Source organism: Meleagris gallopavo, chromosome 15, assembly GCF_905368555.1.
Source record: "Meleagris gallopavo chromosome 15, MGAL_WU_HG_1.1, whole genome shotgun sequence".
Taxonomy (NCBI): Eukaryota; Metazoa; Chordata; class Aves; order Galliformes; family Phasianidae; genus Meleagris; species Meleagris gallopavo.
Genome location: NC_139418.1, coordinates 17,484,812 through 17,501,425, shown reverse-complemented (window position 1 = coordinate 17,501,425; position 16,614 = coordinate 17,484,812). Strand labels below are relative to the sequence as shown.

At 53.5% G+C, this 16,614-nt stretch overlaps 1 protein-coding gene across 1 annotated transcript in view; it reads left to right on the top strand.

The window, feature by feature from the left end:
• Positions 1–1,152: 1,152 nt before the first annotated feature.
• PPP2R2B (protein phosphatase 2 regulatory subunit Bbeta) overlaps positions 1,153–16,614 on the top strand; it is a 43,531-nt gene continuing 28,069 nt past the window's right edge. Inside the window, 1 exon segment of the mRNA XM_085237062.1 lies at positions 1,153–1,348. Coding sequence (XP_085093188.1) covers positions 1,279–1,348 — 70 coding nt within the window. The 5' untranslated portion in view covers positions 1,153–1,278.

Genomic DNA, 16,614 nt, shown 5'->3' with positions numbered 1-16,614 from the left:
GTGCACGATGGAGTCCTTCAGCTTCCTCACCAGAGGAAGCTGTCTCCCGTGCTCCCCAGGAGACAGGGCCCTCCCAGCAGAATGCTGCTGGCTATAAAACGCTGCACTTTGCCAATGAGATTCTAATTATACTACAATTAGGAGAAGAAATCAAACTGCAGTGCAGCAATGTATTTTACAGTGTCACCCAGCATTTACGTCCATTCCCTCCACATTCCAAGTTTCCCCTCCATCCCAGTAACAGTTATGCTCTGATGATGTGCTGTGCTCTGTGGTGGGACTGAGGGGCTGCAGGAGGTGGGCACCCAGGTAGGACACAGGCTGTGTTCATGTGCCCGTGTTCCTTTGGCATTGATTGGGTGAAGGAAAGCTGTGGGTCAGTCGTGGCTCTGGTGTGAGACGTGGAGGTGTGCCTGCCTCCTCGTGCTGGCTCCCAGGGCACGCATCGCTGCCCTTCTGGGAATATCTTGTATATCAACACCATGTATGAGGTCTACCTCTGAGTTCAGATGCAGCAAGTAACAGAGGTGGAGTCAGGAAATCACCCTCGTGTATTTCTGTGTCTGACGGCTGCTTAGTCACTGCCAAGGCTTATTCCCTCAAAACACACCCAAAGAGTGATTGTTTGGTTTTGGAGTGCACCAGGTGCCACGTCCAGAACAAAGCCTGTCCTTTTGGAAGTGTTCCCTGAGATGCAGGACGCTCAGTTTCCTGGTGGTTCCTGCGTTTGTGCTGTTCACCTGGTGGTGTCATCTCTCCCCCGGCGTGCGTTGACCCTCGCAGCCGTAACTGCCCCGCAGCGCGACGGCTCTCCACAGCTGAGGCACCCTGGAGCAGCCCCGGGCGCTCACCGTATCGCTGCTGGCTGCGCGCTCAGCCCCGTGGCTCGGGACGCCTCTTTACGCGCTGCGGCTCCTCTTCTGCCGGAAAAGGGGCCTGCGGTCAGATCGCCAACGCGCTGCGGTTCGGGATGCGCGGGGCCGCGTTCCCAGTCCCGGTTCTTCTCCAGGCGAGAGCTCCGCCGCGGTAGGGGCATCCCGGGGCCGCCGCGCCCGCCCGAGCTGCGCCGTACCCGACGGGGCGGGCGGAGCGGGGCACGCCCTGCAGCGCGGCGCGGAGCCGTGCGGTGCCGTATGGGAGGAGCCAGCGGCTCCACCGCCCCTGCGCTCCCCCCACGCCGCCGCATTTCGCGGCCGGCCGCCGCGGAGCAGGGCGCGGGGGGGATGATGGATCCGCGGCTGCGGCTGCTGACGCCCCGAGCCCGCCAGCCCGCCGTCAATGGAGGAGGACGTTGAGACCCGCAAGATCAACAGCAGTTTCCTGCGAGACCACAGCTATGCGACGGAAGGTGAGCGCCCCGGGGGCGACGGCGGCGGCAGGTGGGGGCCGCCCCCCGGCAGCATCCCCTCCAGCCTCCGTCCTCCCGCTTCTCCTCGCGCCGCCGGCACCTCTCTCCTCCTCCCCGACATCTCCCCGGAGCCCGGCGCGGTTCGGCCCGCCCGGGGCCAGGCACTGCGGCCGTCCAGCCGGGCAGCGGCAGCTGCTGCTGGGGAGCGGGAGGAGGCGCGGGCCGAGCCCCGCAGAGCCGTGCGGGCTGCGGTTACCCCGCTCCGGTGACTCAGCAACGCCGGACCCGGTGCATTTCCACCAGCATCGCGGCTTGCCCGCACGCTGCAGCCGCAGCCCTCTCCGGATCCGGCGTTGCGGATGAGGTCTGACATCTTGGATGTACGAGAGCCTCTCGGGCGTCAGTCAGAGCTGTACCTCAGCGGATACCGCAAGGACTGGAGCCGCAATCCGGTGTTGCTTCCGCAGTTGTATGCGAGTCGGAGAAGCTCGTAACTGTAGCAAAGGCTCTGGGAGTGCTGCAGCGCTCGCGAGTCCCTGCCCTTCTCCTCGCCGCGCTCCAGAGCCGCCCGACGTCGCTGTGATTCTCGGGAAGGGCAGCGGATGTCTCTGTGCCGCGGAGCCGAAACGGGGCCGATGGGACGGGGCAGTGCCAGGAGCGCTTAGAGCCGGGTTTGTGCCTGAGCAGGAGCGAGCCGCTCCCTGCAGATTCGCGAGCGCTGGTGCGTGTGCGTGTCACTGGTGTGTGTCCGTTCCTCAGGGAGCTGCTGTATGGCTGTGCGGGCCAGGTGAGCACGGGACTCGTTGTCCCACTGCCTGTTCCTTTCTGTGGGAGTCAGCAGAGCTCATGTGGAGCAGAGGAGTTCCTGATTGCAACAAAGCGCTCATGCTGCTGCTGCCCTGCAAAGGCGAGCGTTCCTGATGGCTGCTGTGCTAAGTGGGAAGGCTTGGGGGATGCGGGTGGGCACAGGGTCAGAAGAGGCTTCCTTATCTTAGGATTGTATAGGCGCTTCTCTAAGTAGCCTTGGACAGTAGCTGTTCTTGTAGGGTAGGAAGTATAAATGAGTGTAATTGTTGTTACAGGAGTTAAACGGCTGTCTCAGGGCTATTCTTACTACAAGCCTCTGCAAGAAGAAACATGCTTTCTGACTTATGTATTACAGAGGTGAGGAGATGCCTGTTAGACATGAATGGGGTCATAGCCCTTGCTCAGCCTTGGGCCCTGGCCACTGCTGCACTGGGACGTGAATTTCCTGTAATGGTTCCAGGTTAGGGGAGGTGATGAGGCTGTGCTCAGTTCAGGGATTGAACAGTGAGCTGCAAAGTGCTCACCTATGGCAAGCAGGCAGCCGGAGCACAGCCAGCCACAGATCAGCACTGGTGCAGCCCTCCTGCTTTCTGCCTCAAGAGGAAAATGCAGTTTCTCTGAGACAAAACCCAGTGCCCCATCTGGGCAGTTATTGGTTCTCCTGTCAGAAATGACACCTTACAGGAAACTTTGACAACAGCCTCCACACCAGAGGGCTTGGGCAGGCTGATCAGCTGCTTGGTGAGCAGCCAAACACTCCTCACCTTACTGGTTCATTCTTGTAAGGCTCTGGAGAAAGATAGCATAGGACCAAACTGGTGGAATGTTGTGACTTCAGGACATCACTCAAGGAGAGTTAATCTGTCTATTGGAAAAATGGCACCTTAACATAGTAACTGCAAGCTTTGGATACCTGATGAGCCACACAAGAAGACCCTGTGCAAACTGGCACTGCTTTTGTGTAGCTGAAATGCAAGTACTCAGAGCTGACGGACTGGAGGCAGTGGAGTGATGCTGCAGTGCTGCTGGCTCCTGGCACCGTGTCCCAGTGCCGGCCCCATGTGCCTCGATCCACAGGGCAGGGCTGTGCTGCTGGCCTGGCTCTGCCTGCACAGGTGGGGACGTTTCTGTGTCTGTGAGATGACGCGAGACAGGGCTTCCAGTGGGGCAGTGCACACGGGGCAGGGGAGCTCTGTGCTCCCACCTGGCAGGCAGCCTTGGTTGTGGCCTGTGGAAGGATGAACTTGCCCTGACTGTGGCAGGCAGCACGTACAGATGGAATGTGGCTGCCCTGCTGTGACCTGGCTGGGAGGGATGAAGGGCTGAGCTGTGCCTGCAGTGAGGTCAGCCGGTGGCACTCGGAGAGCTGGGGATTTTCTAGCCTGCTGTTGCAGTGGTAAGATCTGGTCTGTCTGGTAATCCACGCTAAATTTCTCAAAGTTGTACGCTGATGTTTTCAGAGTGGTGTAGGAAATAGCACTAGAAAACTACACCAATCCTCTCCATAGACATGAAATAGACAGAAATGTTTGTAGGTAACCCACTGCTTCCGATTCTAGCTGTAGTTACTCTGCCCCAAAAAGCCGTGTGTGCTCTGAAGTGGTAGGGCTTACTGGTGTGGTGTGAAAGGAAAAAAATATGAAAGAAAATGTTCCTTTTTTTTGGCGTGTGTGCAAAAGCAGCGTATTCCTAAAGTGATCTGGTTGATTACATGCCTTCTGTTAAAAATCCTCCCAAAGCCTGCTCGGAGGGCGAAGACTTGTTTTGGAAATGGAGGTGTCTGTGGTGTGTCAGCTGAGGAAGTAAATAGGCTTATGTAATGTGGTTTAGTGAAGTGTCACTTAAATAGGTCTGGTATTTTTATGCAAATACAGGGTGAGGATGGTATTTCAAAAACACACACTCGGTGCCTTGTTCTTGTGTGACTCTCAGAAGTATCCGAATGAAGGAGATGCACCCGTTGTGCTAATTCGACTCTAGCTGCCAGGGAAGATCGAGTCTCAGAGATGTGGTGCACACCACCAGGGGGTCCGGCCCAGGGTCCTCCCCAGGGTAGTGCCCAGGGTTGGTGGCCCAGGGCCTCGCAGCGTCCCCAGAGTGAGTGCTGTGTGTGTGGAACACTGGGTGGTTTTGTTCTGCTGCAGAAATCCATCTTGATTAGAAATTTTGCTGAGCTCCCAGTCAAAAATAGGACAAATAAAGACTACCTGAATATAAACCAACCATCTGAATAACTTCCACTTCAAGATGTGCTTGCTAGAGATGCTGAAGGGCTCCTCACACCCCTATCCCCAAAGCTGGGCAGTTCCCAGCAGCCCAACCCAAAGCATCATCTCCTGAAGCCCCCAGCTGGGCTGTGAGCCGTGGTTGTGCAGCTCTCCCAGCCACCTGGCTGTTCTGAGCCCTTCCCATGGCTGCAGTTGGGCAAATGCTTCCAGCCGGGAGGAGCGTTGCTCTGCTTGGTGCCCGGGAGCTTGCACTCTGTGGTTTGGATGGGATGGGAGCTGTGGCCATCAGGGCTCAGCCAACGGGACACCAGATGAGAGGCAGAACTAGGGCTGTGCTCTGGGAGGTGTGTGTGTGTGTGTTTATCTCCCATCAGGTGCCTGGTTGGTGGGACAAGGCCCACCTGTCCTCTCTGTCTGTACCTTTTGTGCTGCTGTGGGACTCCAGGGCTGCAGTCGCAGAGAGCCCATGTAGCTCAGCCCTGCTGTAGAGCTCTTGGGGAGCTATACTTTACTGCTGGTCTGGTATGATACACAGGGAAATACTATAAGGCCTGACAGGTGCCTTTCCTTTCCAAATGTCTGTTCCCTTGCTCCAGAGGAAGAGTTCTCTCCTCCGTGCTGCAGACACAGGAGAGCTGTGGAGGAGTGTCTGCAGTGTGCGTTGTGTGGTGTGTGCCCGGCTGTACGCACTGCACCAGGCAATGAGGCATTGGCTGGCATTTCCCTGGCACACTCACTTTCCAGCAGGGCACTTTGGGAAGCTGTGCAGAATGCTTGGCCTTGCAGCAGCCACTCCTGGCTCCTGCCTTTGGCCAACTGGTGCTGTCCCAGTGCAGCGCTTGGCTGCACCTCCAGCAGTGCCCCTGCTGTCTGGCAGCGTGGCCATGTCTGTGGGGCAAGGGGTGGCCCTGGAGCTCTGCCGGGTGCTGAGGATGCAGCTCCTGCCTGCATACCCATGTGCTGGTGTTGGCTGGTGCTTCAGTGAATTGCTCTGAACTGTGTTTCCAAAACCAAATAGATTTGCCATTAAGAAATCTGTCATTAAGCACTCAATTCTTTTTCCCAGTTTAATCTCGCTCCTCCCAGCTGTAGCTCCTCTGCCACCCTCCATTCCCGTTCAGGTGTGCTCCGTGCATAGCAGTCCCTGCCCCATGGGCCCCAGGAGCATTGGATTGTGAACAGCTTCCTCAGGGCTCTTTTGTTCTGGTTTGTGGAGGGAGAAACAATCCATGCACCCAAACCTAGATGCCTCTGGCCACTCATTCCCTCAGGTCACCAGGTGACATAGGGTGCCGCTGCGTTCTCCTTGCACCAACAGAGCTGCAGGGATGGATCAGCTGGAGCCAAGTCTCGCTGTGCTGAGTGCCTAAAAGCTTTCTCAGTGGCCACTTGCTAAGAGCTCTCTGTGGCAGCGACAGTGACTTTTTTCCATCCATGCATAGTCCTCTTAGAAGCAGGAAATGAGGTGTTTCCCCTGTGCCTTGCTCAGGATGAGAGCTACCAGGTATTTTTGTTGTCATGAATGATGTTAATTGCGGTCTGGGGATCATCTGGATTGAGATTTTATTAATCCAGGAACCTCCTTGAAGTGGTTGTTTTATCACGTAAGTACTTTGATTACACAACTCCGTCCTTTGTGCTTTCAGTTATACACAGACACTGTAGGGCTCCCCGACCTCTCCCTGCACGTGGTCCAGTTGTTCTGCAGGGCTGTGGACACGTCTGCTATCTAATCCTGTGGTCACTGCAAAAGGGATGAGCCTGACTTGGCCATTCCTAGGTACCACGTCAAAGCTGACTTGGGATGCTCTAATCTGTGGATTAATGAGAGAATAGATTTGCTTGGGGACTCTGTAATCCTGGATTACTGGAAGTGCTGGGAGCGGGTAATGCTGAGGCTCAGGCCCATACTGATGGGGTGGCTGCAGCGATGCAGAGTGCTCACACCACGGGCTGCATCCGGGGCTGTGTTGGCGCTGTGGTCTCCCTGGGCTGTGCTGGGACAGAGGTGTGATAGCTCTGATGGGGAAACCTCTGAAACCTCCCAGAGCAGCAGTTACCTACAGGGGAACGCAGCTGGGAAGCTCCCAGCTTGTGGGTCGTTAGATCTCTGTGAACAGTGTCTGCAAGAAGAAACCGGGCAAGGTCATGAAAGCTGATGGTCAGCTGCTGCTTGGCTTGAAGTCTGGGCTGGAGCAGAGACATTCCACTCCCAGGGAGCTGGGGGAAGAGATCCTTTGAAAACCAAAATCCAGCTGTGTGAGATGCTGGAGATGGGCTGGCATGGGCTATGAGAGGTGTGTGGAGGTGAGGCAGTGGAGCAACAGCACAGCGGGGCCGAGGCTGCTGTTGACGTGGCAGGATGCTGATCAAGCAGGTTAAAAATAGCAGCTGCTCGCTCCTCCCCAGCTCGGCTGCGTGGCTGCGACCAGGAGCTGGAAGTGCTTATGTCGATGTGCTGAGCAGGCACAAAGCCCAGCTGCAGCCACGGGGACGGGTACCGCAGGGAGCGTGGGGCCACGCCGGGCTGGGCTGGGGGAGCTTGGAGCTGGAGGCTGAGCACCCAGCGCGTGCCCTCCTCTCCCAGTGCCCCTGTGGAGCTCGGCAGCGCATCCCGCGCTCCTCCTGCGCTCTTTCCGGCTCCCCAGAGCTGTGCCTTCAGGTGCTGGCAGCACCCCGGCCCTGCAGTGGCAGAACTGGGCCAGGAGCACAGAGGGGCAGGAGGTCGATGTGCAGGCTGGGGCAGGGAGGGGTGGACGTGGCCGGAGGATGGAGCCACTCTGCTCGCTGGCAGGAGCCCCTGCACCGCGGGTTCAGGCAGAGGTGGGCACTCGGGCAGTGGGTGGTCAGCGCCTCGTGCTGCCTGCACCATCCGTAGTGTCTGATTTCCCAGATGCTCCAGAAGTGCAATTCTGTGTGGAATGGGCACGAGTTGTGTGGCAGCTCTGATGGGAGATGTTGTTCATACATTGTCAGAAGTGCTTTTCACAACTTGCATCCTGCTGTCCTCCCCAGTAAAGGTGAATTTGAACAATTAAAGTCAATATCTTCATTCAGAGCAGTCATTCCAGCACTGGCTGCTATTTTTCTCCTACGTACTACTGTAAGCCTAATTTCTCGAGGGGAAACTTTTGATGGATTTTTTGACTGAAAGATTTTGTTCTCCCATAGTGGCTGCAGCCATGGAGGGATGGAGAACAGCACTGTTTCCCTTTGTGCTGTGCTGTTGGCCTTTGGGTAGCTCTGAAGGCACAAATTGGTGGTACCTCTTTTCAGCTGTCTGGGGTGGGTGCCTGGGCACCAGCAGTGCCAACCTCAGCAGCATGGGAGATCCAGGAGCAGGGGAGGTGGCTGTGTGGCTTCTGTGGCTTTTCTGTTTTGTTGCTTTTCAGTCTTTTACTGCTTCAGGCTGCTAGTTCAAACCAACCCTCACTGCAGCTTCAGCTCGCTTTGTTTTGGGGTCAACTTGCAAAGGATGTTATGTGCTTTGAGGTGCAATACATACCTTAGGAAGAAAGAAAGAAAGACTCCAAGTAGGTTAGGTACATTTTATTGCAACCTCCTGGGAGGTTAGAGGAATCACAGGAGCTTGGGCTTCAGGGCTGCAGGAAAGAGCCATTTCCAAGCAGAACTTCTGCACAGCCTTTTTGTTTCTTTTTACAACTGTTTGCTCTCTTGTGTGTGTGCGAGGCAGTCAGTGCTCAGCAGTGTGCTGCTCTCCTAAATCCGTGCTAAAGCAGATCCTTTGAATGGAAAGGTAATGAAAATAGAAAGCAGAAACCAAAATAGACAAGTAATCCCCCATTTTGATCTCCTCTGCCCTGTGGTTCAGCTCAAAGAGTGGGCTTAAAACACTATCTTAAAACCACTATCTCTGCCCCCCAAGTATGTGAACAAGCTGCCATGATTTGGCTTGGATCAGTCCATGTCCAAATTCTCTGAATAACAATAAAACATTAATGGAGATAAAGACTGTTATCTCCCTCGTGTCTATTTTGTCACTGGAATAATAACTTTAAATATTAAGAGTGCTGAGATTTATAGATGCCGAGCCTGCTCAGCAAAATCTAAATCATGTTCTTTAGTGCATGTTACCATTTATTGCTGCTGTATTGTCTGAAGCCTGAGTGGGTGTTAACCCTGTGATAGCATCCTCAAAGTAGATTTGATACAATTGTGTAGTTTAGTGTAAAAATCTGTTGGCTGTTTGGTTAGATTTGCAGCTCTTCTTAGAGAATATTATGGGAGTGGAGGCTGAACAAAGTGCTGACGCTCCCCAGGAAACGTGGGAGCGGGAGGAGTGCAGTATCGTGGAATAACCACGTTGGTGTCAGTCCAGTGAGCTCAGCTGCGTGTGCATTGGTTCCAGAGTCTTGTAGACTTTTGAAGTGACTTGATTCTTCTTTAAGTTTAATCTTAGCATTTTCATACTTAATTTAGAGGTCCTCATTGATATATCTATTAATGACAAATGTATTCCAGCTGTTATTTAATGGAGCACTCTGCAGCCCAGTGCTTTCTCGGGCAGCTCCGGGTGCTGCTGCTGAGCCCATGGCAGTGGAGCTCCACGTCCCCAGGTGCAATCCTGCCCACGTGAGGCTGTGTCACTGCTCCTGAAATGAGCTGTGCAGCCCTGTGGTTCATCATGAGGCATTTCCTTGTGTTCCCTTTGTTGTGCTCAGTGAGTAAAGGAAAAGTAATCTGACTGATGAAAAGCAGCCTGACAAACACGAGCGTTAGGCCAAATGTCAGTACCTGCTATTGACAATTCATTCCTGTGCAGCCTCGTTGCAGTTAGTAGCTGATGAGCAATGTTAGCAGGCATGACTGATGGCTTCAGTTGCAGGTTTAGTAAATATTGCCGGGTGAGAAGGGGACAGAGTTCAGGAGAGTGCAAAGGAGCCGTCCCCTCCGCCTCGCTGTGTCTGCAGTGAGCACTGATGGATGTGTCCAAACGCAGAGCTCAGGCTGATGGCAGCCAGATGCTGACTGCTGTCTGGGGGAAGCTATCGCTTGTTTAACACCTGGCTGCTGCCATTAAGCTTGCTCAGATATACGTTGCAGAGCAGTAAGTGCTTGTATTCTGGTGTTCATGGTGCAGCTCCTGGAAGAACCCTCTGTCTGTCACTAAGCAAGGTGCTGCAGGAATGTGGCAGCTCTGCAGGGCATAGCCTCAGGAAATGCCATAAGAGCTGCAGTGTGGGTTGCTCATCCCTCATGGAACAGGGAGAAAATGAACTTTGGTTCCTCAGGGCCCTTCATCATTGCTGCCAGATGCAGTGTCCTCAGCGCCCGGTGCTTCGTGTGTCTTTGAGGTGGGTGAGGAGCCCCTGTCACCGCTGTGCTGCTGAGCGCTGCCTCCAGGCACTATGCTTAGCCTTACTGAGACCTCTGAGCAGCTGAGGTGAGGCTGGTTCTTGTCACTGCCCTGATGCTGGGCACATAGGAGGTGCACTGCGGGGTGATGTGGTGCTGGAGTCCACTGTTTCTGTGTTCCAAGGATTGTGAACTGTGGTAGAGAAGTGAACAGCCCAGCTGCTTCTGCAGCCACTTGTGCGTGTTCCCAGCTCCCTTACGAACAGCTCAGAGAATTGCTCTTCTTTAGTCTTTTCATTGTAAGGGAAGCTCTTTGAGCTATGCTGTTGTGAAACACTGTGATGGTTCGTAGGGATGATACCTGGACTGCAGAGCTTTGGTGAGCTTTCTGGATGCAGGGAGCAATAAAGCACATTTTGCTCTTCCTGAGGAAGGGAAGTGGCCCTTGTGGCAGTGGTTGGACTTTGTTCTACCCAGACAACGGGATTATGCAGAGGAAAGGAACGGTCATCATCCGACCACCTACATCAGGAAGTGCTTTCATAGGCTGCTAATTCACACAGGCTCTACTGAAATCTAAAGGGAGCTGAACATCTCGCACTTTTAGTATGAGTTATCTGAGCACGTACAGGCAGATAAGTATGAAATGAACCCTTCTGAAATCAGATGCTGCAGTCAGTCCCCAGCTGCCTGCAGGTAGCTGTTGTCTGAGCAGAGGATGTGGTGGCTGTTGGAGGGAGGATGCTCACAGCTACTCTGCAGGTGAGCCTTAAGCAGTGGTGGGTGGAACTCTGAGCCTGTCTGGCTGCCAGAGCGGTGATCCTCTGCTGGGTGCTGGGGTGGAGCAGGAAGAATGAGAGGAGGTTTCTGAGGGCCCTCCTCAGAGGTCACTCAGTGAACTTGACCTGGATTGTGCCTGACAGGTCATTAATTATAATAACAGCATTGGCAGTGCTGCTTTGTAGCTGGTTCCCTACTGCATAATTCTGGCTAGCAGGAATGGCGTGATAGGTGAGAGATTGTCTCTGGTTGTGAGGATCAGCTCAGGGGTAACACTCAGCTGGAGGATACAAGTAATGCAGGTTCTAGTGTTCCTCTGGTTTGTTTGCTTGTTTCTTTGGAAGAAGCCAAGGTGTCATTGCATAGGCCCGTCAAAATCCTTGCAAGCGTCTCCACAGCAATTATCTTCTGCAAAAAGTCATTATGTTAGAAGAGACTGAAGTGAATTGGGATCTGCAGGTCTCCAAGCAGCGATGTGCTGCTGAATTCTGGCTGTGCTCTGGAGGTGTCCCTCTTCCTCCCGCAGATCTCTGGGCCGTGGGTTCCTGCAGCTCCCAGCCCACGGCCATACAGAGTACAGCTGGATCTTATAGCAGTGGGTCTCAGCCCCATGGCAATGCCTGTGGGTCCCAGACATTATGCGGAACTGGGAAATGTGCTGACATGCTCTGAGCTGCTGATGTTTGCATTTGCCATGATCTTGTGCCAGAGCAGAACCCAGCCCAGGGGTAGGAAGGAGAGTACCAGAGGCATGGTGGCAATGAGGGGCCTTCAAGCTGATGCCAGCAGGTGTGTGTGCGCCTGGGAGGCTGCAGAGCAGCCATCTCTGCTAGCCTTGCCCGATGCTGGGCGCGCTGTTGTGCTGCGTGGTGCCCTGAGCCGCGCGCTCCTCGTGCACAGAGCAGCTCCTGTGCCACAGCTGGGACAGACCCCATCTCACGCTGCTGTGACACTGATACCACGCTCTCATGAGGAGTGCTGCAAAATCCAGCAGCTGGGCATTACTGCTGAAGTACAGCAACAGGTTGTTAAGCGTTTCTTAGACGTGGAGGTAATAAAGAAGCATTCCTTCTGTGTAAAAATGCAGCCAAAGGCCAACACCTGAGGCACGACCTGCTCGAGTCCCCTGAGGTGCTGCCTGTGATGCCATGCAGAGGTCGCCTCACGGCCGGGGCTGTTCGCCTCCCCGGGACACGGCTTTGCTGCTCTCACAGCCAGGGGTGACCCAGGGACAGCGCTGCCACCCGTGTGCCCAGGGCACCTCTCTGCTGCACCGACGGCGGCGATGGTGACCCAGAGCCTCACACCGGCAGAGGTCAGAGCACCTCTTAAAGGAGATGAGGCTTCTTGCCTGAGCGGTACAAGTGATGTGCTGATTCGCGTCCATTAGAGCCCTTCCAGGGTACGTGCTGATCTTGGCAGATCTTGGCAGTGCTGCTGTGGAGCCGGGTGGAAGCTTGCAGCCTTACCTCATCTTTACATGGCTTTAGGAGGAGACAGTGAAGTCTCGTGTTTGGGCATTAGATCTAATGTAAGAACTTTCCAATTGGAATGTTTATGAGTTAATTGCATGATGCTTTGTTTGCTCCCTGCTGCAAGGCAGAGCTGTGTGTGAGGGGTGGGGAAGCAGATCAGCCTTTTTTTGGCTTTGTGTCACCCAAATGCATTATCTCCATCTGGCTGTTTCCTCCCCCTTGCGTCCCTCCACTGGAACTAAGTGTGTACCAGGGGCTATTAATAGCTGAATCCTGCAAGTCTGCTTCTGCAGATGCAATGTTGAGCTTCTGAATCCTAAAACTCATTACAGATGAAGCAGTAGGCTGTGTGGTAGTTAATGCAATTAGGCTTGCTAAGTTAAGTTCTGAGGGCCAAATGCCGCCCTTGCTTTCTGCATGAAGCTCCTTTGGGGCCCTGCCCACAGACACCCCAGCACATCCTCCTGCTGCTCGTGGCTGCCATCAGGACCCGGCCGTGGTGCAAGTAGCAGTGCTGTCTGTTCGATAGCAAGCAGGGTCCTGATCCACACCCTCAGCTTCCCAATCCCACTGTCCCACAGGTTTGCATGGCATTGGGATAGGAGAAGCGTTGGGCTGCTGCTCACCCATGTTGTCCGAGGCCATTGGCTGCTAAGGGTTTGGACTCGCCTTTCTCCTCTAAAAGCTGGAATTGACTGGAGTGCAGCTTGCCCTGTGCACGATGGTTTTCTGTACGAGAAGCCAAATCTCCCATTCTAACAGGGATATCTTACCTGCAGGAGGAAGCAGAAAGACAGAAGGAGACATCAGCATTGCTCCTATCTCAAGGGATAGGGGATTTGGCAGCCCTTACAGCTGGAAGTGGTTGTTGGTGCCTTCTCTTGATACCTCATGTACCCATGCACTTAACTGAGCATACCCAGCTTTGCAATTAACTTTCATGAACGTTCTGCTTGCCATTCTTCACTAGGGGAAAAAATTCACTGCCTCCCCCTGGAATCATTCAGGAGGGCAAGTGAGGTGTGTCTGCTGTGTTAATTGTAATTGTGTTATTGTAAATTCAGCCCTGCTCAGGTGAGATGGGTGCAGTTCTCATGGTGTGTCCTCTTGTGGGTTGGGTGTGTGGCTGCGGGCAGTGCAGGTGGGGGGGACTGCAGCACCCAACCTCTTCCACTGCTGATGGCTGCAAATGTGATACATTCATGGCTGAGGATTTTGAGTTTATTTTTTGCTCTGCTCAGAGTCTCAGGAACTTCAGTTAATTTTATTCCCCAAATTGCATTTTGCCTCCTGCCTCCATAACCGTGTAAATCTGTTGCTAAAGTTAAAGAACCATGACATTATTCTATACATCATTCATAGATCCTTTGCTGGAATTTCACACTTCCTTAAGCTGCTCGAGAGCCTGCAGGGCGTCCTCATCCTGCCACACAGAGCTGCTGTCATGCAGATCCTTGCCCTGGGCAGTGGGGCTGGAGAAGATGGGCAGCCATCTCTCTGCACAGCTTTCGGCACAGTTTGAGCCCTTCTTCAGTCAGCTCTTCTCCTCTCCCCTTTCATCTTTTGTCTGTCTTTGCTAATTTTAGTTGCTTTTCTCTTTCCTTTTATTGTAATCCCTATTTCTTTCTCCTCATCCTCACACCAGCCCTTGTTCTTCCCCTGTTCTGCACCCAAACCTGCTTGTTCTGCTCCCATCCCCTTGCAGGGGCAACGCATGGTGCCACAGAGCTGCTGGCAGCTGTGGGGCTGCAGAGCAGTGTGGGTGAGATGGGGATCTCTTGGAGGCAAGGGGAAGCACTGTGCTGGATTTAGAGAAACTGCCAGAAATGGCTCCAAGCTGTGCTCACGGCTGGCGTGTTCCACCTGCCAAGGACCCACGCAGCCTTGGAAACCAGCAGGGGCTTGGAGTTCTATTCTTAAAGACTTTGTGCCATTAGTTGAGAGAGCTCTGCTTCCCTTTGGGCTGCCAGAGCCAGCTGTGGTTGGGGTGTGCTGTGCCGTCCTGGTGCTGCTGGGCTGTGGGATGGGATCCTCGTGGTGCCTTTGCCCCCTGTGCTGGCAGTCCTGCCCCACCTCCTGCTACGGGTGCAGAGGTTGGGTTATACCTGATGCTGCCACCTGGGTTTATAGGCTGTACTTGTTTGACTTTGTTATATCTATTGATCATTTTCTCCCAACACTGCCTGTTTCTGCCCCAACCTCCAGTAATGGCCCATTCCCAACCCTCTGCACTGTGGCAGCAGAAAACGTTTGCTGAAGTCTTCTTCAATGTGTGTGCTCTGACCTCCACCCACGGGTGCTCCCGCTGACACAGCTTGTAAGTCTGCTGGTTGCACTGTGCTCGTTGACTGGTGCTGGGCACCAGGGAGCCTTCATTGCAGTAGATGTGGCTGGCACCTGTGTTCCTCTCGCAGAGGGAGCGCTGCAGCTGCCTTCTTTGTTTCATGACTTTTATGTTTTCAAGGTACTAATGCAACGAGTTTGATGGATGTGCAGCTGCTACTTAACTGGCTGTAAATGTTCATCGTGAATCCAGGCAGGAAACTTGGCCTGGTTTGGAGCACCACTGCAGAGCTGAATCCCGACGTGCTGCAGCACTTTGTTCTCTCGATTCCTCCCTGTTTTGCGGAGCTCCTGTCTCACCAAACCTCCTTCTTTCCTTGCAATCTGTTTCTGACAACGTGTAAAGTTATTGACAAGGTGATGAAATCTGATGGGCAAGGATTTGCCAGAAAGAGGCGGCTTTTTTTCCTCCTCATAATGCAACTCGTCCCCAGAAAGAGACCTCCGCCCTTTCAGCCCTGGGTGCTGCTGCTGGCTGCAGAGCTGTGGCTGCAGGCAGTGACCGCAGGGCCCAACGCTGCTGTCTGTGGGGCGGTGCAGGTGGTACTTGGCAGGAGAGGAACACACCATGGTGCTGTCCCTGCTAGCTCCGCTTCCCCAGGAGCTGGATACTGCTCACCAAACCCTCCCCTTCTCTTTGGATAAGTGTGCAGCCATTGCGTCCCCTGCAAAGGGAGCGATCGTCAGCTCTGCTTTTAAGCCTGTCTCAAGATGCAATTGTTTTGCGCCTACCATGTTTCCAGGAGCTCTGTTTTGTGCCAGTGGTGCAGGTGAGGGTCACTGAAGTCTGAAGTGACGGTGATGTGGAGGGCAGTCTGACCACAAGCCAGGAGCTGCCTGGCGGAGCCAGTGCTTTATCACCCAGTGACAGGCTGCCTCTGCCAAGTGAGACTGACAGAACGTGAATGTGATCGGATTCATTAAGTGAGAAGAAGCTCCCAACAGATAACAATAATAGCTCATCTAGATTAAGCTTATGGGAATGGTTTGCTGTGAAAAATCCTGTTTTGACAGAGTGCTGGGAAACACTTCAATTCTGTGAAGTTAATGTCCCGTTCAGGTGGCAGACACCCACCTGGGCGGTTCTGGGACATGCCTCGCCTTCAGCTCTCCTTGCAGAGCTGCCACAGCTGAGCGCTGGGTGATCCGTGGGGCTGTTCTGTTGTGCTGCACAGAATGCTGCCAGGCAGCCCATCCCAGACATTCCCATCTCGAGAAATGGGCTGCGCTTCCCTGGTGCCGTTGAAGTATCTCTGCATGGCAGCGAGCAGGAAGCAGCTTGTTGTAGGCACTGCACTCAGTTATCTCCAGGGTGGGAGTGCAAAGGTACTGGTTAGACTTGGAGTTGTCTTTTGGTGTGCTGTTAGCCTTCCAGCCTCCAAATGACACTGCTGTGTTCGGTCTGCTTAATTATGGAGTTTTCTCCCTCATGAGATACGTGCTATTATATTTCCTAACCAGGAGTGAGAAATGATAAAGCAGGTCAATTCTTTGTCCCATCTCCCTTCAACAATAACAACAACAATAACAAAAGGGGAAAACAATATTGATATTTACCTTAAGCGTTGGTTTATGGCTTAGTGGGGTTTCCAAGCAGTTCACTGTGTGCGTTTCTTCTACTTTCCAAAAGCCATTGATTTTTGCAGCACTGCAATTAGAAAACAAGAAGCCTATAAAATGGTGTTATTTCTGTATTTTAAAATGGAGTTTTGGTCTCCTGCTGCCTTTTTATTGGTTTCCCCCTCTCCAGCCCTGCTGAATGTTGCTTGAGTCAGCATGTTGTAATTTTCCTTTGGAGACCCAGGGCTCGCTGGTATCCTTAAACCCAAATGGCACTGCTACAGCTTTGCCATTCTTTGGCTACCCACGTAATAGAAAACACACTCCTTAGGAGTTCGTGCTGCAGTTGTATTGACTGGGAGCACTTGGCTAATCACTTCCTGTAATTAAATTCTTCACTAGGAGTAAAGTTAATCTTCTCAGAACATGTAAAACCTGACCCGCAGCCCGAACCGGCAGAAACACAGTGGTTTATAGGCAGCTTTGTCCAAGCGTAAAGGTTCCCTTTCCCAACCAGAAGCAATTAGTGTAATTAAATATTCCTGCTCCTGAGCCAAGGATATATAACAATAAACTGTAACCGATACAGCAGATTTCCTCCACAGATTTGGTAGGCTTTCAAGGACACGAGGGATCGTTTTGCCTGTTCCCATTGACCCCTAGTAAAACGCAGCTCCATCTCCGTCTGACGGAGCTGCCTTCCCCTCCTGAGGACACGCAGGGCAGTTATGTGCTCCCCTTCAGGGCACTGTGTGAA